This window comes from Prionailurus bengalensis, chromosome C1, assembly GCF_016509475.1.
Source record: "Prionailurus bengalensis isolate Pbe53 chromosome C1, Fcat_Pben_1.1_paternal_pri, whole genome shotgun sequence".
Lineage (NCBI taxonomy): Eukaryota > Metazoa > Chordata > Mammalia > Carnivora > Felidae > Prionailurus > Prionailurus bengalensis.
Window position 1 is genome coordinate 94,346,431 of NC_057345.1, and position 27,835 is coordinate 94,374,265.

General features: G+C 54.6%; 1 protein-coding gene across 1 annotated transcript in view; it reads left to right on the forward strand.

Moving 5' to 3' along the window:
* Positions 1-25,282, forward strand: part of SLC6A17 (solute carrier family 6 member 17) — a 51,967-nt gene extending 26,685 nt beyond the window's left edge. The window contains exons 6-12 of the mRNA XM_043575804.1: positions 456-566; positions 15,955-16,196; positions 16,470-16,662; positions 18,507-18,699; positions 19,203-19,362; positions 20,981-21,143; positions 21,626-25,282. Coding sequence (XP_043431739.1) covers positions 456-566; positions 15,955-16,196; positions 16,470-16,662; positions 18,507-18,699; positions 19,203-19,362; positions 20,981-21,143; positions 21,626-21,994 — 1,431 coding nt within the window. The 3' untranslated portion in view covers positions 21,995-25,282. The remainder of the gene's footprint in view (positions 1-455; positions 567-15,954; positions 16,197-16,469; positions 16,663-18,506; positions 18,700-19,202; positions 19,363-20,980; positions 21,144-21,625) is intronic.
* Positions 25,283-27,835: the final 2,553 nt, after the last annotated feature.

Below are 27,835 nucleotides of genomic sequence, written 5' to 3' on the forward strand. Positions count from 1 at the left end.
ACCTTTTCTGATTTTTTGCTTGGGAGCCATGTCTGTAACCTCCGGGAAGGCTTCCGTCAAAGGAGTTCCAAGGACACAGGAGATCCTTAGGGGGTCCCCTGGAGTCAAGGATAGAAAAGCAGGCAGGAGACATGAAAACAGGAGGAGGGGAGAGGAGACGGTTCCTCACCCCCGTGGTGGCCCTTGGGGGCGGGGAGGCCACAGACCCAGCCCTACCAGCTCTTGAAAGGAGGAAACTGGCCCCAGGCACAGCCGCGCCGACTCCAGCTTGTCTGTGCTCCTGCCTTGGCTCGAGGCCAGATGTGGGGTGGGTTTGGCCCTGTGCCCAGGGGTCCCAGGGCTGCACTTTCTTCTGCCATCAGAGGAGGGCTCCTGTGCCCCAGCTGTGAGCAGGGAGGGGGGTGCCAGCTGCGGGAGGCATTCTGCCCCACAGCGGGTCCCTGTCTTCTCTGCAGGTGATGTATTTCAGCTCCCTCTTCCCCTATGTGGTGCTGGCCTGCTTCCTGGTCCGGGGGCTGCTGCTGCGAGGGGCTGTCGATGGCATCCTACACATGTTCACCCCCAAGGTAAGGGTCTGGGAGACACTGACCACGCCACTGAGCCCTGCCGGCTTCGTGCAGTTTGGCACTCACTGAGGCCCTGTTACGTGTCAGGCATAGTCACGGGCCCCGGTTCCAACAAGAGGGACATCACGTCAATTTGGGTGAAATCAGGAGAAGCTTCAGGGAACGGATGACCCGGAAGCAGATCCGATTTCAGCGAGTGGCAGTAGGACATTGCAGTGAAGGGAACCGCATGAGCAATTGAGGGAAAGCACTGGGCATGCTTGAGGCAAAGGTGGGACATCAGGTGGGACTGGGGCAGGGGGGCAGGGAGCAGTGGCAGGCTCCATCAGGTCAGCGCATCTGTGACAGCAGGAGCCAAGAAGATGCCTAAGAAAAGAGATCTCCCCCGCCCCGGGAATCACAGCTTGTACCCAAATCAGGGGAACGGTGTCACTGTTTAACTCAAGATAATAGGCCGTGTGGGTAGCGATTTTACCCTGACCAAATCCATCCGTATCTTCTCTCCTTTAATCCTCCCCATAGCCCAGTGGGGGACCACTGTGCACATGTCACAGGGCACTAGCAGGGCAGTAGACATCCCGAATGTGTACACACGGGTTTCTTAAGGGTGGTCTTTGCCCACCATGTGGCCTTGCCTCTCTGTTCCCCTTCAGACCACTGGCCACAGCTGGCAGAGCCAGTCCCCTGAGGAATAAGGGGATTTCAAATGCAGATTGGGATGTCCTTCAAGGTGCCCAAGCAATGTACGTTAGTAACTCCAGCTGGCAAGGCTGGGGAGGTCCACCTCCAAATGCCAGCTGATCAGTGAGCACCCAGCTCGTGGGTGAGACTCCAGTCTGTAGGCATGGGTCAGAACTCCACCGTGTTGAGCCCCTAACACTGCCATGGCACACACATGCTCACACACACCAGGGCTCACACAGACAGTTCATACAGATGAGACTGGGAGAAGAACCCAGATCTGGTGGGGATTGAGATCCCCATTCCCTCCCAGCTCTGCCCTGCAGCTGGGAACAGCCCCTGATGTTTGGAGGGTGGCAATGGGCAGGACACACACGGCTCTATATTCATCAGAGAGGGACTAAATTGGCCCCCAGCATTCTTAGCGGTAACATCTGAGGTTTCTATGTGAACAACCACAGAGGTCCTCTTTAGGAAGAGCTTAGCAAACCTCCTGAGGCAGGAGTGTGCCTCCCGAGCCACGTGGCTGGCATAAGGTTGTTGTGAACATGGGATGTCTGACAAAGAAGACAATAATGTGAATCTGGTTTCTTTGGGAGGGAAATGGCCGTGAGAAGAAAGCCAACAGTTTCTATGAATTACTTCAACTGTATTTTAGAATGATGATCTGTCCAACGTTTTCACTTGAATCTTTTAGTTATACTTTATTGAACCTTATGAGGAAACTGTATACTCTGGAGATGTTCATAAATGGGGAGATTCACACAGGTGTCCGGATGGGCCCCTGGGTGGGATCCATGTTGAGAGAGCCCAGTATGGAACAGATTCATGAGATGGGCTTCTGGTCCCAGCATACACAGTACCGCTCTCCATTTGATTCAGATGCTTTTTAAAACATCCTTTTTATTTATTTTGAGAGAGATAGAGAGAGCAAGTGGGGGAGGGGCAGAGAGAGAGGGAGACAGGATCCCAGGCAGGCCCTGGGCTGATGGGGGGCTCGAACTCACGCACCGCGAGATCATGACTTGAGCCAAAATCAAGAGTCGGATGCTTAACCAACCGAGCCACTGAGGCGCCCCTAAAACACCTTTTTAATTATGAAATATCTCAGGCATGTAACCACACATATATAATATAATAAACATTTTTAAGAGATCAAAATTACAGAGGCCATAAAAAATGCCCGTATAGCTTGACCTGATCCCATTTCTTTCCTCCCCTAAAGAAAACCACTATCCGGAATTTAGGCTTCATTCCCCTAGTACATTTTTTAAAACTCGTAATACATATTCGTGTGTGCATAAACAACGTATAGCATTTGTGCGTACTTTTAAACTTTACGTAAGTGGCATCGTATTTTATGCAACTTCCTGTGACATGCCTCAGCTTTTATTTTTGTCCCATGCTGTTATTTGAGGTTTATTTATAGTGCTGTTTGTAGTTTTGGTGTCTCCATCTCCCCTGGTGGACAGTATTCCACCATAGCACGGAACTTTATTTGTTCATTCTCTAGTTGATGATCACTTCTGTTGTTTCCAGCTTTCGCTATTGCTAGTAACACTACAGTAAACATTATCACACAGGTCTTCATGTGCACAGTTTTTTTCTAGGGTGTCTAGAAAAAATTCAGGAGTAAAATTGCCATCCCAAAGGATATGCATACCTTCAGTTTTACTAGATGGTGGCCAAATTGCTCTCCAAAGTGGTGGCAACAGGGCACCTGGGTGGCTCAAGTCAGTTAAGCATCCACTTTCAGCTCAGGTCATGGTCTCACAGTTCATGGGTTCGAGCCCCGTATTGGGCTCTGTGCTGACAGCTCAGATCCTAGAGTCTGCTTCAGATTCTGTGTCTCCCTCTCCCTCTCCCTCTCCCTCTCTCTCTGTCCTTCTCCTGCTCATGCTCTCTCTCTCTCTCTGCCTCTCAAAAATGAATAAACATTACAAAAATAGCAGCAAAGTAGTGGCAACGGTCGACACTCCCACCAGTTGTAGACAAGAGTCCTTGTTGCTCCACATTTGTTAGACCTCAATTTTTGCCAATCAGATGGATGCGAGATGGTTGATGTGTACTTTGCATAACAGAGGACATTCCTCTCCAAAACCTTTTGCTGGATGTTCAGGAAATGGTGTGATGTCATGTTAGCATGTATATGGGCCAGAGCCTCCGTGAAGTGCAGTTTAAAGTAACCTGGAGGAGCCAGGTTACCAAGACCCAGCAGGTGTGGTGCCTGGCCCATCTAGCTCTTGTGACTTTCAGTCTGGAAAGAGCCTGCAAGTTCATCTTGAGATCTTGCTCACTGAGCAGTTCTTTGGGGCAGCTCCCACTCTTGACCTTGGACGGATGTGTTGAATGGGGAAGGGGAGACCTAAGGGCCTCAAAGGCCAAACTCTTCCATCAAGGATGCCCTTCACACCCTGTGCTGCAGGTAAGGCCAGCAACGACGGCTGGGTGAGGGTGGACAGTTGTTCGACTGTCCATATGTGGCAGACCACTGTTGCAGAGCTGTGACTGTTCCAGGACAGGATTGGTGAGATGGGGAACCCTGAAACCATTTCAAGTCCTTGACCTAGAGCAGTGTTATAGAATGCTGGGGTCCTTGCACAGTCCTTCCCAGGCTATGCGCTGCTCCATTTAGACCGACCACCGTGCGAATGACATCTCCAGGGGTCATGCCATTTCGTAGCCATGGCAGAGTCCAAGAAGAGTTTTGGCCAGGGCATCTCAGAATCCACTCGAAAAGAGCACAAGCTGTCTGTGGATATGCTGAAAGTCCTCTTCTGAAGTCTTCCAATACCAGAAAGGATCCAAGCCATAGGATCTGGACTTTCAGTCCATGCCCCCAAGCAGTCACTGGACGTATGGCAAATGCAGTGTGGCCAGGATACCGTGATGACCCTCTAGCATTTTTGATGGGACAGTCATTCATGTTGACGGCTAGTTAACTTCTTGGATTCCTTGGGCAACATCTCTCCTGATTACTTTCTTTCCATTCAGTGAAAAACCCAAGTCAGCGTGGCGTGCCACACAGTTCACCATGTGACTTGCTCAACACAAAGTGGTAGATTGTGGTAGACTTACCACCAAAACTTGCGGAAAGTGTTTCTCAAAATCATAACTATTCGTGTCCTTTGACCCAGCAATTCCACTTCCAGTTATTTGCCCTGAAGATATATTCCCTCAAAACAAAAATGACCTGTGAACCATACTGGCCATTGTAGTACGTGTTTTAGTGGCCAAAGGTGGAAAACAATCCAAATGACTGTCATTAATTTATCCCTTCAGTCCTCAAAGGTTCGCTGAGTGCCTGTTAGGTTCCGGACTCTGTGGTGGGTCCTGGGATCCAGTGGTGAACCAAGCAGACGAACTTCCTAGCCCTCATGGGAATAATAAGATAATAGAAGATTAAGGACGTGCTGGGTGGTGTTGCTAAGGAGAAAAATAAAGCAGAGAAAGGAGGAGTAGGGACGCCGGGGAGAGGGGTTGCTTCAGGTAGTGTTCAAGGAAGACCTTCCTGAGAAAGCGGTCTTTGAGTGAAGAGGGGAGGTGGGAAGCAGGCTGTGTGGATATCTGAACGTAGCGCATTCCATTCCGGAGAGAACAATAAATGAAAAGGCCTCGAGGTTTGGAAGTGTTTGGCATCCAATTCAAGGAGGCTAAATGAGTCCGGAATGGGAGGGGAGAGAAGTAGGACATGCGGTCAAGGGGGCAGTGGGGAGCCAGAGCACGAGTGTGTTATGAGCCAAGTAGGCCTTTGGTGTCTACTCTTGGTGAAACGGGAGCCACTGGAGGTGCCGAGCAAAGTAGCAACGTGATCTGACTTCCATCTTCGAAAGACCCCTCTGGCTGCCGTAGACAATCTGAGGGAGCAAGGGTGGAACAGAACGACCTGCCAGAGGGCTCCATCCAGGTGAATCCAAGTTCTAGAATTCCTCCAGGTGAGAGGAGACTGTGATTTCAGCCCAGGTGATGGCAATAGGAGTGATGAGAAGTGGTCAGATTCAGGACATATTCGGGAAGCAGGGTCACACGATTTGTTGTGGAATTGGATGTGAGGGCTGAGAGAGGGACAGTGGTCAATTGGGGGATGACTCCACGGTCTTTGGCCTGAGCGACTAGAAGCACGGAGTTGAATTCGTGGAGATGAGGGCAGACGGTGAGGAGAGCAGACTGGTGGGGAACATCAAGACTACTGTTTTGGACACAGCAGGTCTAAAATGTCTAGTAGGTATCCAAGCGGAGATACTGAGTAGGCAGTCGGACAGCTGAGTCTGCAGGCCAAGCGGAGATATAAACTTGGGAATCAGAGACTTTAAAGCTGTGGACTAGTGACGGTCGCCTGGAGAGTGAACGCTGAGAAGAGGACTGAGCAGTGAGCACCAGGGCCCAGCATTTAGAGGTTGGGGGAAGGGTAGCCAATGTGGGAGGAGAAAGAGGAGGAGGAGGAGGGGAGGGAGACATGGATACATCAATCCCAGAGGCAAAGCAGAGAAACGTCTTTAAGGAGGGAATGATCTGCCATGTCCAAAGTTGCTGAGGTCAGGCAGGCGGTGAGGACTGGGAAATGAGCAGTGCACCTGGCATCAGGGGGGTCCCTGGAGAGAAAGAGAGTGCGCGCGCGTGCGCACACACACACACACACACACACATATGAGCCAGTGGGGGAGGGGCAGAGAGAGAGGGAGAGAGAGTCCCCAGCAGGGTCCTCACTGTCCGCGCAGAGCCCGATGCAGGGCTCAACCTCACAAACCGTGAGATCATGACCTGAGCCGAAACCAAGAGTCGAACGCTCCACTGACTGAGCCACCCAGGTGCAAACCCAGGCGTTTTACTATAAAAAAAAAAAAAGCAGAGAAATGAGAAATGGGTGGAAACTGGAGATATCCATGGGATCGAGGGTGTTATTTCAGAACTCGGTACTATGATGACAGAACTCCATCATACGCCGCTGGTGGGAATGTGGAATGGAGCAGCCGCTTTGGCAAACAGCCTGGCAGCATCTCCAAAGGTTAGACAGAGTTAGCGTATGAGCCAGCAACTCCACTCCCAGGCGCGTTTCCAAGAGAGCTAAAAAACGTGTTCACACAAAAACTTGTACACAAATGTTCATCGCAGCATCCTTCACAAGAGCCAAAAGGTAGAAACAGCTCAGATGTCTGTCAACTGACGAATGGAAGAATCGAGAGTCGTGTGTTTGTACGAGGGTGACTTCTTAGGCCATAAAGGGGAATGAAGTACTAACAGGTGCCACGACATTGCACGAACCTCTTTGGTCTTTGGTCTTTGGTCTTTGGTCACCAAAGACCACATGTTGTGTGATTCCGTTTACGTGAGATGGCCAGAATAGGCAAATCTGTAGAGACAGAAAGCAGATTAGTGGTTCCTTAGGGCTGGGTTTGTGAGGAGGCTGGGGGGAAAAGGGGAGTGACTGTTAATGAGGATGGGCTTTCTTTTCGGGGTGATGAAGAAGTTCGAAAATTGTGGCAATGGGGACACAACTCTGTGATGTGCTAAATACCATTAAACTTTATGCTTTTAAAATGTTTATTTTTGAGAGAGAGAGAGTGGGCATGTGGGAGGGGCAGAGAGAGAGAGACAGAGGGTCTGAAGTGGGCTCTGTGCTGACAGCAAAGTGCCCCATGCGGGGCTCGAACTCAAGACTCATGAACCGCGAGATCATGGCCTGAGCGGAAGTCATACACTTAACCTGCTGAGCCGCCTAGGTGCCCCAAATGGTACACTTAAAAAAAATAAAACAACCAAGAGTGGGAAATCAATGCTTTTGGGTGGAGGGGAACCAGAGTCCTTGAGTGAGCAGGGAGGGGGCACCCAGTGCCCACGTGGAGGAGTTGGTCTCATCAGGGAGGAACAGGTGGCAAGGGCCAGCCGGCGGGCACAGGGGCTGGCAGCTAAGAAGCTGTGGTGAGGAGCTCCTCATTGTGAGAGCTCTCTCTTCCCATCGTGTCATTTTCTTCTGTGAGGGAGGAAGCAAGGGCCTCAGTTGAGAGTCCGAATGGCAGAGCGTGGTGGACGCCTAAGGAGGAGCGAGTGTGAGGTGACCGTGCAGAAGACAGGGAGTGTGGGCAGCACGGAGGACAGGCTGGCGGTCAGGGGGCACACGAGTGTGCGGTGAAGCCAGCCAGCATGGCGTGGCTAACACTTCTCCAGTCCCAAGCTGGACAGTTCCCCCTAGTTTAACACCTCTGAAAGCACGCTATTTCCCACAGTTGGAGGGATACTGAGAACAATCATGTGTTTTACAGTGGATGATGCTTACGTGTGCCAGGCACCGTTACGTGCACCTGACGTACAGTCACTCACTGAAGCTCATAATAACCCTCAGGGCAGGTGTTATTTTAGCCAGTTTGCAGGGGGCGGGGGAGGTACTGATGCACAGAGAGGTTAAATAACTCATCAAAGGTCCCAAGGTGCGCCTTGCGTGATTTCTCCAGCTATGCCTAGCGGCTTGGGGGCAGGCCCAGAGTCGGTGGAAGGTTGGTTGGACTTCACCAGGGTCAGGAGGTGATAACAAGGGATGACCATGGGGAGAGGCGGCAGGCGAGTTAAGAGGGTAGCAAGGGAGCAACCAAATGATGGACCATCAACCAAGCCAATGAAGAAGGGAAGTTACGCTACAAACAGGATGGGGGTGGTGAAGGGCAGATAGTCCCAGTATGGGTGAAGAATTTTAGGAGTCAAGATACTAGAAGGAGTGAGCTGGGAAGACAGTGCTCTGGGGTTCAGGGTCCTTGACTTGGAGGTCCTAGGTGGCGCACCGCTCTTAGATATGACAGGGGCTATGGCACAATCCTAGGAGTGGGGTGAAGGACGATCTCAGTGGAAGGGAGGAGCTGAAGGGACCCAGAAATATGATAGCTGTAGAGCTGGACAGAGACAGTGTCCTTGGAATAGCGACAACGACCTGGAGGAACAGGGAGCCCGCTCTCCGCCTCCAGGCCCGATGGCAGCCTGGGCGTGTAAGAGGACAGCCTCTACTCGAGAGGGCTGCAGGGGAGGCCTCCGGATCGGGCCCACCCTCGACCAATCAGACTCCAGCCAACAGACTGAAAAATCAGGATCCCCAGGTGTGGTATCCAGGCAGTAGGAGCTCTTGAAAGCTCCCAGTGATTCTGATGTGTGGCCAGGCTGGAGAACCACCGAGTCGGAGCAAGAAGGCATGGGGGAGGGGGGCATCCAGGGAAGGCTTGTGGAGATGGGGGAGTGGGGGTGACAGACTGTGAGTTCCAGGGGCCGGCGGCAGGGTGCAGGCAGTTAGGGAGGGGCAGGGCGTGAGTCAGAGCAGGGGACAGACCCAGCCATCCTGAGATGAAGTCCGGATGAAGGACAACCCAGGAGTCGTGGGACCCTTGTAGCAGCCGAGGTAAACGGGGCCCTGGGACCGAGGGACCAGGCCCAGTGGTCCCTTAGGCACACTGTGGGAACAAGGCTGAGAGTGGGCAGGGGCTGAGGGGGGCAGCTTGCCAGAAGCCCCAGAACTCTGTGGGTTCCTAACTCAGCACGACGAGGAAGTGTCAGACTGGGGGCAGGAATACACACACACGCAGATATATATGTTGGGGTGTGTGTGTGTGTGTGTGTTACTGATATACACATAAAATGTCACTGGAAGGGCACGCAAGAATACGAACTGAGTGTCTGGATACGGGGTGGGGTAAAGGAGCCCTTACAGTGCCCTTTTGTGCCTTTTGAGTTTTAAACCATGTGTCATCGGTTGAGATGAGAGCACACGGTCTTCCGGGACAGGGGCCCGGCACAGCCTCAGCTACGTGCAGCTTTGGACATCTGCCTCTCGCTTCACCGCGTCTGGGGTCTAGACACATGAGCAGTCTTCACCAGTGAGCCAGACTGGCCCAGGGTCAAGGGTACGTGTTAACCCTTAGAGAAGTGGGGTCCTGGGAGGCACTCAGGCCCCAGGGGCAGAGATCAGTGCTAGAGCTCCTTGACCTCCACAAGCAGAGGAGGGCTTCTGGGCAGGATGACCAGGGCAAGCCAGCCTTGGGCGGGCTCCGGAGCCAGACAGTCTGGTTCCCGGCTCATCACTCAATGGTCGGAGGGCAAGATCCCTGTGGGAACTCACTCCGTTTACTCGGCTGCGAGATGGGGCAAACCATGGTGGCTTCCCCACAGCCTTGTCGGGAGAGCACGGGGGACCTGCTTTCCGGTGCGCAGAGAGCGCATGGTAAGCCTTAGCGATTATTATTCTCTCCCTCGTGAAGGTGACACTGTTCTTGGGCGCTGGGAACCCGGCGCTCCAGTGCCATCTGGTGTCTCGCGGCCCCAGCTGGCTGTTGCACCGGCAGGTGCCCAGCAGGGCTGAGGAGCAAAGGTGTGTGTGCTCCAGTCACGCACCAGGTCAGGCCAGGCGCTCAGGGGCTGCTTGTGGATTCCAAAAGCATCTTTGTGCCGCTGAGTCAAATGCGTGAAACACCTCGCTCTCCGCGTGACGAAGTGACTCAGCCCTCGTGCCAAGGAAATGGCAGGAAGCTCTTGCCGTATTTTAGGGCAGGCACCCCAAGGACGGCGCGAGCCTTGTCTTTTCGTAGGGAGAGCCCATTCCCCACCTCTCCTCTTGCGGTCACATCCTGATGTTTGGCAAGGACATTGGGCTTCCTGAGGTCTGGCCGCAGGTTCATCCTCTGTAGACCCCATGATCGGGGCCTTGTTGGAATTATGCACCAGCACCCCAGGAATCCTGATAGAGCCCCTTTAAATTCAAGGAACAACAGGCTTTCCTGTTGTTCTGAACAGTCCTGAAGGTGCCTGCCTCACTTTACCGCCAGGTGAACATTGGGCATCTGGTCATCTCCATCAGCAAGAGAGCCCCTCCAAGCTACAGGCTGGAGGGGTGTCCAGGGGCTGCTCACACAGGGCACGTGTGTCCTCAAAGGTCAAGCTTTGGCACAGACTATTTCCTGGGACCTCATTAATATCAGATTTGGAGCCACCAATTTTCTTCAAGATAATCTAGGGATGGGGAATGGGGCAAGAGGAGGTGAGATTGGCCATATGTTGGTAAATTGTTGAAACTGAGTGATGGGTACCTAGGGGCTCATTATATTTTCCTCTCCACCTTTTGTACCTTTTACAATCAATGTGCCATAATTTTTAAAAATTAGAAAAGAACAGCAAATAGATACAGTCTTAAAAACATAAACAAAATTCTTGTTCCCATCCCAGATCGTTGCATATAAGACTTGCCTACCCTGTCCTTGGAGAGTCTGTCCCCCAAGTTACAGGGTCAGCTCTGATGGTGCAGTTTGGGATTATGGTGGTCTCCCTAGGGTGTGGCTGCCTCCATTTATGGAACTTGGCCCTGAAAGTGGCTGGGCCTAGGAATTTACCCATTTTGAGGCTTAGAGAGTGATGAAAATCCTGACAATGACATGTGGTTGGACCTCACAGATGGTCCAGACCCTTTTGTAAAAACTTCGGTAATAACTGATGTAGATGAAAACTGAAAGAATCACCAGAAGAGGAGGAGGAGGAGGAGGGAGGAGGGAGGAGGGAGAGAAGGAAGAAGGAGGGTGGGGATGGGGGAGGGGGAGAAAAAAAGCAAGAGAGAAGAAAAGGAAAGGAAGCCAGCATTAAAATAGCCACGTTTGAGAAAGCAGAGGTTTAAAGCCCTAAGGATCTTCTTGTCCTAGAAGCCTGATCCTAGCACAGAAAGGCCGGTACAATTTCACAGCGCCTGGTGTGGTCCCTCCCGCGCAGTTCACCTTGAGGAAGCAGCCTTGTCCGTCTCTCTCTCTCTTGCTCCCAACGCTTTCCTTCTCTCCTGTGTGTCAGACACTGCTTACACAGTGGACAGGAGATGGGCTCCACCCCTAAGAAACACAGAGTGTTGAACAGAAGGCAGACATCTAAACCTGGAATGCAGGTATTGACTGGAGCTACAAGAGCCCGAGGGCTGTGGCTAGCTCTGCCAGAGGCATCAGGAAAAGCTTCAAAGAGGAGGTGATATTTATGCTGGCCTTTAAGAAAGAAGTAGGAGTTTCACCGGTGTGTGAGTAAGAGGAGCGGAATTCCAGGCAGAGGGAACAGCCTGGGCAAAGGCCAGAGGTATGAGACTGCGGGGCTTTGGAAGAGTTAGTTCGCTGCATTCGGAGTGGAAAAGAGTGGAAAAAGGTTTTTCAGCACACAGTGGGGAACCATCAAAGATTTTTCAGCATGCAAGGGGGACGGCCAGGGCGGTGTCCATCTCAACCTACCCTCTGTCACAAAATCTGGTGCTTCTTCCTGGTGGGAACTCACCAGACCGCCCAGAGCCCTGCCATCGTGTCTAGGTTCCTAGCCTGAGGGAAGTGCCCAGTTTCCAGCTGATTGGTAGAACTGTCATGAATGATCATTGGTGAGCGTCAGTGAATGCCAGCATACCTCCCAGGCATAAGTAATCCCCCACCCATTTCTAGAACTTTCTGGGAGGATCTTTTAAAAACCCACCCAGGAGAGGGGAGGTACAAAGGTCCTTGCCCCGTCGGGACAACGATTGTTTTGTTCTCCTGTTTAAAATAATCTTCAAATTTCCATGCAGGCCTCTGTCTCCTTACTCACAATGCCAAAATCCAAATAGCCCTGAAAAACAAAAGTTGTTTTTTCTTTCTCCCGGAACTCAGTTGGCGGCAAAATGACCTGAACAGATGTGAAGCTATTTATAGTCATTATTGATTCACTTGGTGTGAATTTTCATATTCTGCTACAGAAATACCAATGCGTTTGATTACAGGGTGCTGCCCCAGACCCTGCTGGGGGATTATGTAATTATGTGGCATATGCACCATATTACCTTTCTAAAATAAAGTTAGGAAGAAGAGCCCGAGTTCCAAAACCAGTCTGGCCTTGGGGCTTTTAGGTAAGGAAACGTGGGCCTGTCCTACTTTTTGTAAAGACGACATTGCAAACACAGTGGACCCTCGACAATGTGGGATAACGCTGCTCCATTTCTCCGTGCTCCACTGTGACCGATTTAAACCTCTTCCGCCTGTCTGAACGTGCCGGCTTCACCCCTAACAGGTGAGTCAGTCTTCTGCGTTACGGGGTGAACAGAGCCACCAAGACAGAAACCCCCTCAGAGACAGACGCGGAACATACAAACCCACCCTGCAGCTGCCCTGTCCTGTTCTCTTGTCCTGCTCCCTCCGTGAGCAGCTCCAGGGTTCCCTGTGGAAGACAGCCCCCCTCCCCTCTAGATCCCCTGTCCTCCATCGGCCTTTACATATCAAGTCACTGCATTAAAGACAAACACATGGGATGCCTGGGTGGCTCAGTCAGTTGAGTGTCCAACTTCGGCTCAGGTCATGATCTCATGGTTCGTGGCTTTGAGCCCCGTGTTGGGCTCTGGGCTGACAGCTCAGAGCCTGGAGCCTGCTTCGGATTCTGTGTCTCCCTCTCTGTCTGCCCCTCCCCCACTCGCAGTCTGTCTCTCTCTCTCTCTCTCTCTCAAAAATTAAAATTAAAATTAAAAAAGCAAAAACAAGATACCAAATAAAAAAGCCACACTTCCTTGATGGCCCGAACCTGCCACGTTTCTCCTCCCGTTCCAGGGCTAGCTTCTCCAAGGAGTAGATTATCTGCTTTGCCTTCATTTCTTCCCCTCTGCTTCTCACTTTTCCTGGCATCTACGTGACTCTGGCCACATCGCTTCCCGAACAGCTCTGACGGAGCCCACCCATGACCTGCTCACCGTAGCATATTTCTCTCGGTAGCCTCGGTCCCCCTCCAGCCAGGCTTGTGTCCTGTGACCTCCGGAGCCAGCCCTCTCTCGCGCTTCCTCCCGTCTGGGCTGCTGCACCTCCCTCTCTGCTGCACTGAACTTGGAGATGTTGCCCCGGCCCCTGGCTTGCCTCTTGTCCCCACCCCGGTGAGCCCTTCAGTTCCTTCCTGCACACCTACACCTCACGAGTTACATCTCTGGCTCAGCCTCTCTTCTCTGGGCTCCAGGCTCACTTGTCTGCCCGCCCACTTGACATCTCCTCTCGCCTATCGTAAAGACACATTAAACTCAGCATTTCTACAGCTGACGTCTCGATCGGCACCGTTCCAACCCCATCAAGACCTGCCCCTTCTCCTCGGTGTCCATCTCTACCCTCTCAGGCACGCAGGCCAGAAGCATGGCTGTCACCTTGGCATCTGACTCTCCAGCATCCCCCCACCACCAGTCCAGAGCGAAGGTCGACTTGGTTTTTCCTGCTGAAATCTCTCCACCCTGACCCTAGGCAAGGCCATCATTACCCTGCCTGGACCCCAGAGGTGCTTCCTAACAGGGCTGCCTCATTGGCTTTGGTTTCTGTTAGAAATGCACATCTGATCACTCCCCCCGCCCCCATTAAGTGCATTCTTGGGAGCCCTGTAAGACCTTTGATCTGACTCCTCTGACCCCTAGCCTCACCTGTACCTCTCACGCCTCATCCTTTCTGCTTCAGGCAGCCTGGCCTCTTTCTGTTCACTCGCCCTCCTCTATCCTGCCTTGCCTTGGGGCCTCAGCAGACGCTGTTCCCTCTGTCCGAATGCTCTTCCCTGCCCTCTTAACTTCGCTTTCTACCTCTCAGATGTCAGTTCGAGGATCCCTTCCTCAGGGGAAGCTGTCCCTGGCCTCCTGACTGGCTCAACCCCCCGCTTCCCCCCACCCAGTATTGGGTCCTGGCCTTCACAGCCCTTGTCACCTTTGCAACTTAACATCTGTTTGTGGGGTCATTTGACAATTAGAATATCAGCTCCACAGGAGCTGGGACCTTGCCTGCTCTTACTCTCTGTGGGTCCCCACACCTAGCCCCCGGCCTGACCCCCAGTAGGTGTTCCATGTTTGATGGATGAGTGGCTGCGTGTCATATTCACAGGGAGGCCACAACACATTACTATTGAGTGTGCGGAGACAAGGAGGGGATGGGGAAGGTGTCCCCTTCTCGTGGAAGTTGCGTACTGTTAGCTCCTTAAAGCCTGGGTTCTGGGTTTTCTTGGTGGACCAAAGATGACTTTATTTTGTGCAAGGAGAGGGGACCTTAATCTCCCCCAGAACACACATACTCGCCAGCCAGGCCTCCCTTTGTGCACTGACCCTGAAGACTCTACCACCGTGGTCCTCCTCTTCCTCCCCAGGCTGGGGCGAGGCTGGGGTGAGCCTGAGGGCGCCTCTCCCAGCCCTCCAAGCTTGCCAGCATCTTCTCAGCCAGTGGGGTGACTCCAGGCGCTCAGCTATGCCTAGGGAGCTGCTGAGGTGGCGGGAAGATGGGCCTCCATCCTGGGCGTTAGGGCTGTAAGGTAGCACTGGGCGGAGCCTCAAGTCCAAGGCCTCAGTACGCACACGGGGAGTGGACTTGGCCACAGGCACACAGCGAGGGGCGGCCAGGACAGGACCAGTTCGGGCTTGTGCCTGCAGGGAGAGCAAACTCTCTAGAACCTCCTTGCCTCCTCGGTCACTTGGGTCGACCTCAGCAGCACAGGCGCAGGAGGATATGGTCTGGGAAGGGGGGGTGCTAGGAGGGTGTCAGGGGCCAGCATCAGAGCATCTGTACTCGAGTCACTCGGAGCGAGTAATTTTCACCTTGGGGTGTCTGTTCACTCTTTCAAAATGTGAACAGTAATTCCTTCCCTCCACCAAAAAAAACCACAAAAAAACCAAAAACCTGTCCTGACCAAGTCAGAGGCACTTTGTCAGGATTAACTTGTTATTTATGTGCCAGGCATTACTTGTTGCTGCACATCTGATCCTCACAACTGCCGTGGGAGGGATACTCTATTATTGTTCCCATTGTTCAGATGAGAAAACTGAGGCTCATAAAACAGGCACTGTCATTTTTCTAACCCTTCTAAGCTATTTAAGGATGGGCGTCAGGTTTAGGCCTGGGTCCATCTAACTCTACAGCCCCGTGCTGGGTCCAAGCCACGGTCCCTGTCGTGAGGGGCAAACAGTAAAAGGAAAATGGCTACGAAAAGCACTTTGGGAATTGCCCTGTACCCTCTACAGGCTGTTGTGGTGCAGGGTTCCATCAGGTCTGAAGGCAGATGGAAGGTCAGGAAGGGGGTTTCCCCTCTCTAGGAAGTGTCTGGGTTCTGTGCTTCAAGTTGGTTGGGTGGGAGGGGGGAAGGGTCTTTCTGTGACCTAGAACATGTAGAAGTGCAAGAATGAACACGGGGCCCTTCTTTTTTTCCTGGGAAAAGAAGATCAGGTGGGCAGGAGGGAGGAGCTGGTGTCCTTTTTCATGGTTTGAAGTGGAGAAGGTATCGGGGAAATACTCGTGTTCTCAGTTCTCTAGTGCTGTTGTGCAGGTTGTACACTGCACAACTCAAAGAGGCACCATTCACACTATAGTCCAAGTGAATGGCCCTCCCTCGAGCTGTGCACCACACATCATACCTAATGGCCCTGAAGATATTCCTCAGCATAATAGCCCCATGGTTAGCAAAGGTGGCAGTTCAAATGAACTGAGAAGTTACTAAGCACACAGCATTTATTTTATCTCACTTAAGCCTCACAACAATCCTCTGAAGTTAATGCTCTTGTTATCTGTGTTATACACGTGGGCATCTGAAGTTCAGAGGGGTCAGGGGAAAACCCAAGGTCACCCAACCACAGCTTTCCCACCATGCCATGCGGCCTCTGAACTCCGGTGAGGGTGAGGAAGGGGCCGAGGTGGGAGCGCCACTGTGCGTGAATAAAACCATCGTCTGTGTGTCTCTCGTCCTCCCCCGACAGCTGGACAAGATGCTGGACCCCCAGGTGTGGCGGGAGGCAGCCACACAGGTCTTCTTCGCCCTGGGGCTGGGCTTCGGGGGTGTCATCGCCTTCTCCAGCTACAACAAGCAAGATAACAACTGTCACTTCGATGCTGCACTGGTGTCCTTCATTAACTTCTTCACCTCGGTGCTGGCCACCCTCGTGGTGTTTGCCGTGCTGGGCTTCAAGGCCAACATCATGAACGAGAAGTGTGTGGTCGAGTAGGTGGCATCTTGGCTGCTGTCCCTTCTTCTCCCTGTCCACCTTACCCAGGCGGGGCAGGTGGGTTACGGAGGCAGAGTCCCCATCCGCCCCGGGCTGATGGCTGGACATCAGAGGACCTCTCTCCGGCCCCGGCCCTGGATCCCAGGGATGGGTTCAGAGATGTCTCTGTCAATGGCCCGTGTGGGCTCCTGCCTGGGTGTCTGGGAGGGGCCTCAGGGACTGTGCCCACTCCTGCCTCTTTACCTGGCCCTCCCCTTTTCGTGCTGCAGGAATGCCGAGAAAATCCTGGGGTACCTCCACACCAATGTCCTGAGCCGGGACCTCATCCCTCCACACGTCAACTTCTCGCACCTGACTGCCAAGGACTACACGGAGATGTACAAAGTCATCATGGCCGTGAAGGAGGACCACTTCTCAGCTCTGGGCCTCGACCCCTGCCTCCTGGAGGACGAGCTGGACAAGGTGTGAGGCAGGCTGCCCTTCCTGGGGTGGGCAGGAAGGCATACGTGGGAGTGTGGGACCCAGAGACAGGCCAGGGGTGGCTGGAGCCTGGATGCAGGCCTCAGAAGGCCGCCAGGGACTCATTTGCTTGCTTGATAAACCAGGACCCACGATGTGTCCAGGGAGGGAGAGAGGAAAGGTTTCAGCCAAACCTTTGGCACGAGGCACACACACACATCCCAGAGATCACAGGAATCGTGCGGAATGACTTTCAGATGCGTTGCACAGGCTTCCTGCACGTGGGTCACGGTCATACATGATGTACTTGCAACAGGGCTTTGTACACGGCTCACAGAAAAGAAGCGCTTCCATTACTGAGTGCGCTCTGCTGTCTGTCCCCTCTGGCCCTCACGACAGTGCTGTGAGTGGAGTATTAATACGGCCCCCTATTTTGCAGCTGTGTAGCCTGTAAATTGGGAGCTTGCTCCAGGTCTCACAGCTAGTAAGGGGAGCCAGGGTTCAAGTCCCCATGTTCTGAGTCGCCCCTTGATGCTTCGGTTCCCTCCCCCGGCTGTCCCCACTCACTGCAGCTCCCACTGCTGCAATGACCCTTAGTCCCTGGGACAGAGCAAGTGACTACCCCTCCCTCCTTAATGCTCAGGCCCAAGTTTGGTCGCCTTGCTTCTATTCCCACTTGCACAGCTGGAAACTTTCAAAGGGACTGTTCTGTTAGTAGGGGTAACAGGATAGAGACATGCCCACAGGGTCTTGGGACCCAGCTGGTGCCAAGATTTCCATGGGGCAGAGCCAGCTCCCTTCAGCCCAGGCCAACTCTGCCCTCTTTATGAAGCTAGGGAAGATGAGCTTTCCCTGTCCTGATGCCTGAGCTCGATGTGAAGTCCTCTGCATGCTGCTGGCACTATACTAATGCCAAGGGAGCCGTGTCCTGTACCCTCTGCCTCTTTCCATGTGATCGAGAGCAAACGATCCAGTCTGGTTTCTGCCCCCAGGTGACTGGCAGCACAAAGGGCCCCTCCCTTCCGTGAGATCCCGCCCCATTTTCCTGGGCATGGCCCAGTCCTCTGAATAAAACTAGGATTGGAGCCAGGTTTTTTTTCCTTATACGATCCGTCGTCGATAACATCCAAGTGACAAGAATTATACACTCACGCAGTTGGGGGAGGTGTTTCCCCACGATCACGGGTCCCTACGGGACAGCGTAGAAGTGATGTCCATGGGCAGTGTGTGGTCACTTGCCCCATGAGCAGGGGCCCAGGCATGGGTGCAGTGGCTCTCCACCTTGATACCCATTGGAGTCCCCTGGGGGCTTAATAAAACCCACATACCCAGCTTTTAGCGCCAGACCAATCAAATGATCATTTCCGGGGGGGGGGGGGCGGGGGGCGGGGAGTACTCAGGCATTGGTGTTTTAAAGGCTCCGGTGTAGTTCCATTAGGCACTGGAGGCTGGGCCCACTACCTTAAAGTCTGGAGCTCAGAACGGGGTGCTCCCAAAGTTGTGGCTGGAGCCATCAGGGAAGACTTTTTAGAGGAGGAGGGTCTCAGGCTGGGCTAAATATGAGCATCTTCATCTAGATCACCTGGGATCCCTAGACAGCTCATAGCTCCCAGATCCCACAGGTGAACTTCTTGAAACGGTACCTTGCTCCCTGGGGGAGGGGGGGCTGCTGATGCTCACTCAAGTTTGAGACCCGCTGGCCAAAGACGAGATTTAGGTGGGGGCAGGGATTCCTGTGAAGGAGGGAATCGTTATTCTTAAAGCTGCAGGGGCAGAGATGAGGAAGCAAGGGGCTCCCAGGAGTGGTGTGGGCTTCGCTGAGCCCTCGCCCTCCACCCCGTCCTCAGTCCGTGCAGGGCACAGGGCTGGCCTTCATCGCCTTCACTGAGGCCATGACGCACTTCCCGGCCTCCCCGTTCTGGTCTGTCATGTTCTTCCTGATGCTCATCAACCTGGGTCTGGGCAGCATGATTGGGACCATGGCCGGCATCACCACGCCCATCATCGACACCTTCAAGGTGCCCAAGGAGATGTTCACAGGTAACTCTTCCGGGAAAGCGCCCCGGCCCCGGCCCTGTGGGCTGCCCTCAGGGGCGACCATTGTGCCTCTGACTTTAGGAAGACTCCATACTGAGAAGGCTCCCTGCTGCCCCCCAGGATGCAGTTGGGGCCTGGCTTACCACCCAGAGGAGAGCACTCAAGAGCCAGGAGAGGGCTGTTGGGGAATCTGTGCCAAACCCGAGCTGGAGGATGGCCTCTTTCTTGGGTCACGTGGCCCTCTCTCTGAGGGCCTGCTGAACCCCCCTTGGGGGGTGCCCTCCCTCCACGTTGGCCTTGCGCCCTGCTCTGCCTCCGCCACTCCCAGCCCTGGGCCGCTCCTCTCCTGGTAGAGTGGGAGCTCAGAAGCTCAGCATCTGGATCCCTCCCTTGAAGGCCTTCAGGGAGGAGGGGTGGGAAGGGAGGGGCCTGGGTGCCCCCCAAGACCCCTGGGCCCCGCCCACCCTGCACCTGTGCCCCCACACCGGCCTCCCGGCTCTCTGTAGTGGGCTGCTGTGTCTTTGCATTCTTCGTGGGGCTGTTGTTCGTCCAGCGCTCCGGAAACTACTTTGTCACCATGTTTGACGACTACTCTGCCACCCTGCCGCTCACCGTCATCGTCATCCTTGAGAACATTGCTGTGGCCTGGATCTATGGAACCAAGAAGTAAGGGGGGGGGGGGGGGACATGGGGAAGGTGTGGGACAGGAGGAGGGGTCTGTCCTATTATGACCTCCTGGAGAGTGCCATGTCCCCAGGGCTGCTTCTGAGTGGGCTAGGAGATCACAGAGTCAGAATGTTAACACTCAAAGTGCCCTTAGAGATCTGGGACTCAGAGGGAGGACGTGACTCCCCAAGGCCACTTGGCTGGTAAGAGGCAGAGCCGGGCTGAGGGCGTGAGTCTCCTGGGTTCAGGTCCTGGCATCACCCTAAACTGCCTTAAATTACTGTAGCCCCTTACCTGAGTACCAGCTCTTCAGACTTCTGTTAAGCTTGTTAAGCACTTAGCGGCTGTACAAGAGGCCCCCCCCCCTCAGAGAGAACTGTAGGACTTCAGCAGCCCGACTCAGTGTTGGGGTGAGCAATCTGGGGGTGCGAGATGAGGTGCGGTTGGGGACCTGTCTGGGGGGTGAGGTAAGGGAATTCAGCAGTAAGGAAGCAGTGGGGCTCGTGGCCCGAGCCCACGGCAGAGCCACATCCACCGTCAGCCCCCCGGCCTCATTCCTCGTTTAACAAATCTGTGGGCCTGGGGAGCCCCAGGACCGGGCCCCTCCCACTCTGTCCACAAGGCCAGAGCCTCCGCTCATGTCTGGACCTGGTCTTGGAATCAGGCTCTGTCACGGCCCTGCTACAGCCATCTTCTTCCTACAAGAGCGCAGGCAGGGACGCGGGGTAAGACAGGAACAGCCCTGGGAGCCGGGGCTGGAAGAGGCTGCTCCTGCAGAAGAGGCTTCTGCAGTCAGGTGAAGCCCCAGAATATTATTCTCAAGTGGATAAGATAAAATATGTAAGATACAGGAAATGAATGAAGTTGAAAACTAGGAAAGTGCTGTTGAAAATCGGATACAGTGACGCACAGGTACCTTATTTTTACTGCATGAAGTTACACGACCTAGCTATGGCAATCATCGTGAGATAGCGGTGGACATAAATGGCGTTTGTAGGCGGCTTCGATTGTAACGTGATGGGAAGGTGTCTGTGATGTAATGATTTGGTGACAAAGTCTCAGGTACTGCCAATTCCGCTGTGGTGGCTTGCATTTACGACAGTAAGAAATGGAAGATAGCACTTAGGTGTTATTGAAGTAGAAATGATGTTTTTTTCATGACATTCATGTACACAGCCTGACGGCTATTGTAATTCTACCCACAGACCCAGGCGTTAGAACCCCTCAAGTCAGGGCCCCTGGACGCTAGAGAAGCGCCCTTCACCTCTCTTCCAGCAGGGGGCGTGTGGAGCCAGACCAGTGTGAGTGGGGTGGGGTGCAAGGCGCACACAGAAGTCCTGCGGCGCCTGTCCAGCTGCCCAGGCATGTCCCGTGAACAGCAGCAAATCCCTGGATGGGGTGAGCTGTTAGGTATTCAGGGGAGGTCAGCAGAGGGCACCAGAGCCTGCGCAGAGGCCAGCTGGGCCACTGAATAATAAACTGGGAGCGCTGGATGTGAAGAATGGAAGAGCCTGGGAGGGAGGGACTGGTCACTGAAGGCTTCCTGGAGGAGGCAGTTGTGGGGGGATACGCAGGCGCGGTGGGGGTGTCGAAGCTGGGCTCTCTGTGCACCTGGCAGGTTCATGCAGGAGCTGACAGAGATGCTGGGCTTCCGGCCCTATCGCTTCTATTTCTACATGTGGAAGTTCGTGTCTCCACTGTGCATGGCTGTGCTCACCACGGCGAGCATCATCCAGCTGGGGGTCACACCCCCCGGGTACAGCGCCTGGATCAAGGAGGAGGTGAGGGGGGACCTGAAACCCCAGGGTCACTGGCATCTCCCCAGGCAATAGAGATAAACCCTTCTAGGGGAGCTGCTGTGTGCCAGGCCCCTCCAGGGCCTTTGCACACCTGATCTGTAATCTTTACAATGGCCCAGAGAGAGAGGTGGCATTACCCCTAGAGCACAAAGGGGGAGACTGGGGGTCGGAAAGTTTGGTGCACCTGTCCAGTCTTCCCAACCCGTGTTCTCTGTCCGTGTCTGTAGAGCAGAATTACCCATCCACTTTCCAGATGTAGAAACCGAGACCCAGGGGAGCTCGGGCCCTTAACCAAGGCGACCAGCTAACTCGAGTAGCCACCCCGATTCCTTCCATCTCTGCTGGCACCTGGCCAGGATGGCGCGTGGGGATGGGAGAGGGCAGGAGGAGTCAGGCCTGGAGGTCCCGGGAGGGTGAGGTGGTCACAGCGTCGGACAGCAGCCCTCGCCCCCGTCCACCCCTAGGCTGCGGAACGCTACCTGTACTTCCCTAACTGGGCCATGGCGCTCCTGATCACCCTCATCGTCGTGGCGACCTTGCCCATCCCCGTGGTGTTCATCCTCCGGCACTTCCACCTGCTCTCTGATGGCTCCAACACCCTCTCCGTGTCCTACAAGAAGGGCCGCATGATGAAGGACATCTCCAACCTGGAGGAGAACGATGAGACCCGCTTCATCCTCAGCAAGGTGCCCAGCGAGGCGCCCTCCCCCATGCCCACTCACCGCTCCTACCTGGGGCCCGGCAGCACGTCGCCCCTGGAGACCAGTGGCAACCCCAATGGACGCTATGGGAGCAGCTACCTCCTGGCCAGCACCCCCGAGTCGGAGCTGTGACCACCGCCCCACCCTGCCCTGCCCACCTCTCCCCCGACACCCATCCAGCCTGCTCGTCCCGGCCTGGCCTCGCTTCCTAGGCCAGGCCCTCTGCCCACGGAGAGGGGGGGTGCCCTCCCTCATCCCCCACCCCAGTCCCGGCCAGCTCCTCCCTAGACCTGAGCAGGGGCCAGGAGAAACTCTGTCCCCAGTGCAGGCTCCCAGCCCATCTCACCTCCTGAGATCCGCTCACCAAATTGCAGCTGATTAACGAGAACAATCCAGAAGTCCGGATTCCCAGCACAGTGGAGACTGCAAGTGGCCACTGTAGGGGTCACTCTCCCTACCCGCTCCCTGTAACCTGGCACCTGTTGTTCTTAGGTCCTGGGCATCCCTCCGTGCCGCCAGGTGGTGGTGAGAGGCTCGGCGTCGGGTAGGACGGGGTGTGGGGCAGCCCAGAGGCTGATGAATTCAAGGTTGGGGACGGGACGATTGTGTCAGGACTCAGGGCTCAGACCTGGGACGGAATCTTGTGGAAGTCCCCAGGTTCTGTCTTGTGGGCTGGGCACGGGGGCCCTTGGCCTGGGCTCTAGGTGGAATCTCCATGTTCCCGACCCTGCCTGGGGCAGCGTGTGTCCCGCGTCCTGCCTGGGAGGGTGACAACTGTCCGGAACCCTTGCCCGCCTCCATGAGGGCTTGGCCGGCCCTCTCCGTCCCCACCCTGGAGCCCACAGTCCTGGCCTGTGCCTCTTTCCTCTAGAGAGGAGGGGACAGTACACAGAGAGGTTTCCAGAGCACACTTGATGGTTCACAGCACAATTCAGATGGTTTGGAGCACAATTGCGAAGCACACTCCCTCTCTCACCCGGGGGCCCAACTTTCTCACTAGCGGCAGCTTCTCCCCTGGAATGGGGGTCCCTGGAGTTCAGGGGCTCGTACCCAGCAAACCTCATCCCTAGGGAAAGACGGATAACTTCACTGCCCCTTTGGGCTGCCACTCACTCTCCTTGTTCGAGCACAACCAGCGCCGTGTGCATGTCATGTGTGAATATCTCGGGAACCTTCCCCAAGCCGCCCGGCCCGTGACAGGGAGGGCACGGGCAGTGCTGTGGGCACCGGGTTGCCCAGGAGAAGGGCCGGGTCTCTGTCCTGGGGCCCAGCCCCCGCCGCATCCCCACCCACCCCTACCTGAGGCCTCCCCCAGAAGAGGGCTGCCCTCGGAGTGCAGGCTGGGAGGACTGGAGTCTGGCTGGAGAATAATGTCTGCAGAGCGCTGGATGGGCTCGCGGAAGGATGGTCGCGTGGATGCACGGGCATGGATGGATGGAAGGCAGGCAGCCTGGCGGGGATGGCAGAACTCCAATTGTGAGAGCTGAGGTACACGGGGCAGCAGCGGGCCACAGTGCTAGGCCCGGGCACCTTCACGCAACGTCCCGAGTCACTCCCGTGTTCTCAGCGCTGGGAGGGACAGGCCACGCCCAGGGTTCCCTCCTTCATCACCTAGCACCATGGTCCCCCCCACCAACTTGCCAAGGGGTCCCTCCCCCCGCATCTGCTCCCATTTCCAGCCCTCTGGCCACACCTGTCCTTTCTCAGTGTGAGGGGGGGAAGGAGACCCACATGTCCCCGAAGACATGAGCTTTTGGGGCACAGCATCCCGCCTCAGGCACCTCACCAACACCTCCTACCTGGCCCCATGCCCAATCCCAGCAGACTTAGCAACAGGAAAAGCAAGGCCCCAGGAGAGACACTCTACTATATATACTCCTCTATATATTCTATTTCTATTGTATATTCAATCTGTACATGTGGGTGTAAATGCTGTTAAATGACAAACCCAATATTATACTGTGGCTGGTGGACTATTTTCATCCTCAGTGCTGTACAGATCTATTTTCATTGTATATTTGATATATTTTTAATTTTGTAGCGTGTGGCTGGGCCAGGCCCCAGCCTGCCAGCCTGCACCAGGGCGGTTGAGCGGGGCCGTCTGCTTGGTTCTTACGGGCTGGGTAGTGCTTGTAGCCTTTGGCTGCAGGCCGGGCCCCGTCCCGGCTGTGGCTCTGCTGTGTTAGACGTAAGGCCTGGAGCTTGGTGCGTGCGTGTGCGTGCGTGTGTGTGTGTGGTGCGTGCCCCTACCTGGGTGTGGGTGCGTGTAGGTGATTCGTGCCGGCCCGTGTTCACCACATCCCTGCAGACCACACTGGCCCTCTCCCTGCCTCCCCCCTCGGCTCTGTCAGGCAAGGCCTCGGGGCAGGGTGCTGTGGGGAAAGGCAGGTGTTTCTTGCTGGTGGCCCATTACCTTCCTACCCCTGGGCTTGCCAGAAACAGGGAAGGAGGGGCTTTGGGGTGGGGGGGGGACAGCCCCCAAATTTATTTTCTAGCCAACTTCTTGCTGTTCCCTCTGGAGCCACAAGGTTTTCATCCTGAGGAAAAGTGCTGGGTTTCTTGAGATGGGGAGACCCCAGGAGAGCCTCTCCCAGCGCCTCTGTCCCGTGTTCGTCCTTGAGACAGTCCTGAGAGGGCTCAGAAAGGAACAGCTTCCCTTTCCCTGCGCTTTTGACACACACTCCTCACTCCTCAGGGGGGCTGGGAGCGGTTGGTCGAGGCCAGAAGAGGTGAGGCATCTGACAAGGTGAGCTCCAGCCCCAGATTCCCTGGAGGAGTGGGAGGGGCAGGCCCCCACATCCCTGTGCCGGGTCCGCGTCCCTTACTGGCTTTGGTGCTGTCCATGCAGTGCCCACAGGAGACAGCGGACTCAGGGCAGGCAGGGCGGGGGGGGGGGTGCCTGAAAGTGTCCCCCGGTCCCTGCTCCTGCCTGTCCTCCAGCCCCGGTCACCAGCTTCTTCCTCGGGGAGCCCTACTCCGCTGAGGCGATGCGAAGCCTGGGCTCCAGATGGGGGTGGACAGGTGGGGCATACTGGCGAGGGGTTGGCTTTTCCCCTCCAGCAATAAATCTGAGGGGACGTCTTTCCTAGTGCCAGGAGAAGCCTTCCTGAGTCAGCCTGCCATAGGTGGTGAGGCTGGGGGCCACAAGCTGCGTGGTGCCAGGCCCTCAGCAGGCCTGTAGTATTATAGGCAGGGGGCTCCCCCTCTGCCCTTCCTCACAGCTATACCCGCCTGTCCCCCCAGAGTACTCCCACGGTGGGAGAGAGCAGAGACATGAAGTCCGTGTGCCCCGTGACTGGCCAGGGCCCTGGGTCCAGACCGCTCAGCCCAGGGGAGGGGCCGAGGCATCGTCATCCCCCGACCCCCTCCTTCCTTTCTACTCCCCCCACCCACGGTGTACAATAAAGTGTTCTTACCAAACCCCTCTTGCCTTTCTGACCCGCCTCAGGCTCAGGGAGAGGGGATGGGGGAAGCCTTAGAGGCCAGCAGCAGCTCCGGGGGAGAAGCTTGGACAGGATGGGGAAAAGAGGGTTGCCGTGGGTTGTGGGTGCTGGCTGGCTGAGGAGTTTGGGGGAAGGCTGAGGAGGGATGCGTGTTTCTTTGCCTAAGCGTTGCCCTGGGTGTTGAACACACACGCTTCTAGGAGGCCTTATTGGGGTCCGAGTACTCCATACATCTAATCTCATGTGAACAGCACGCTCTAAATTCTGATCTTTTGCAAACTTTAGTGGAAGGTAAAGGCCCCCCTACCGCACCCCACTCCAGTCTGAAATGCTGCTGCCTGATCTGCACACGCAGCCCAGGCCCCCAGCCACCCTCTATTTCCTTCTCCTTAGAAGTAAAAGGTGTCATTCCAGAAACAGCCACTAGATGGCAGGAAAACCTTTCTCTCCAGATCTTTGGTCCCCTACCCTCCTCTCCGACTCCAGCACTTCCGCCTTGTGGGTTGTTAGTGAACAATTAAGCGTCCACGGTGACAGGTTCTGTGCCAGCTATGGACACGCAAACATAGGTAAATCAACCCCTGCTGTCCTGAGTTTTCCAGAGGGAAACCACCCTCTATGTCCCCAGACTCTATATCACCCCATGTACCTCTTAATTGAGAAAGTCCCTGTGCTGAAAACGTCCCTCCTTGTAAATTCATTCGATCCTTTGGTTGAAGGTAGTGTTTTGGATTGAAATGTCAATTTTCCTGCCACGAGGCACGCATAAACCCACTAAGAAGCAGTGGGTTTGAAGGAGCTATGGAGTCACAGACTTTCCAAGTCCAAGTTCAAATGTCAGCTACCCCCCCCCCCTGGTTCCTAGGAGACCTAGAGCAAGTTATTTTATCTCTCTTATATCTCATGATTTTGGGGGTAAGGAATTCAGGCAGGGCATGTCTGAGGGATCGTTCTGGTGGCAACTGAGGTCACTTAGTGGTGTTAAATTGGCAGAAGAGCTGGTCTGGAGGGTCCAAGGCAGCCTCACTCACATTCATCCGAGTGGCTGACACCTCAGTAAGAATGGCTGGAAGGCTGGGCTCAGCTGGGACTGTCACCAGAAGAGTGTCTACACCTGGCCTCTCCAGCATGGTTCATCTCCGGGTGGCCAGACTTCTTTTTCTTTTCTTTTCTTTTTTTTTTTTTTTAATTTTTTTTTCAATGTTTATTTATTTTTGGGACAGAGAGAGACAGAGCATGAATGGGGGAGGGGCAGAGAGAGAGGGAGACACAGAATCGGAAGCAGGCTCCAGGCTCCGAGCCATCAGCCCAGAGCCCGACGCGGGGCTCGAACTCACGGACTGCGAGATCGTGACCTGGCTGAAGTCGGACGCTTAACCGACTGTGCCACCCAGGCACCCCTTTTCTTTTCTTTTTTAATGTTTTTTATTTATTTTTGAGAGAGAGACAGAGACAGAGACAGAGAGAGAGACAGAGCACAAGTTGGGGAGGGGCAGATAGAAGGGGAAACACAGAATCCGAAGCAGACTCCAGGCTCCAATCTGTCAGCACAGAGCCCAACGTGGGGCTCAAACCCACGAGCTGCGAGACCATGACCTGAGCCAAAGTCAGCTGCTCAACCGACTGAGCCACCCAGGTGCCCCTATTTATTTATTTATTTTTGAGAGAGAGACAGAGAGTGAGCGGGGGAGGGGCAGAGAGAGGGAGAGAGAGAGAATCCCAGGCAGGCTCTGCACTGTCAGCAGGAGCCCGATGCGGGGCTCAAACTCACAAACTGTGAGATCATGACCTGAGCTGAAGCCAAGAGTCGGATGCCTCACCAGCTGAACCACCCAGGCGCCCCGAGAACAGCTTCTTCTGAGTCACGGCTTTGTCACCGATCGTTTGACCTTGGGCAAGTCACAAACCTGTGAAACTTCATTTCCTAATCTGTAAAAGGAGGATGACGATCAAATCTCTTCCTTGCGGAGATTGCTGTGAGGAAAAACTGACGCTTCTGGAACCCCTCCTAGAACACAGTACAGAACTCTTTCCGTACTGAAATATAATAGGTGCTCATTAAATAGTAGCTCCCTTCCTTTTTGCAGCTGGAGTAGGTCCATGGGGCCTGTTTCATTCCGAGGGCCCCATTACCCATGCAATGAGCCATTCTCGCAGAGCTATTCAGAAAAGACGGATTCAGCCTAAAACCCAAAGAAACTAAGAAAGGAGGGGAGAGAAGGCGTTGTTTCCAAAGAAGGGAGTATCACAGATCCTGTACACTGCTCCCCCCCCACCCCCCCCCCCCCCCAAAAAAAACACCAGCCTCAACAAGCCACAGAGTCTCAGCCAACCATAAGGGCTTGGGCCAGGGTTGAAGGATTCTACAAACCACAGGGATGTGGTGGTTCAAAAAAAAAAAGCCCCCAAGTTCTTTAATGCTTCAAGTGGAGTCCATGCTCCTCCCCTGGAATCAGGGTGAGTAAACGTCTCCTTCGACCAACAGAGTATGGTAGAAGTGACACTAGATGGCTTGTGAGGCTAGCTCAGG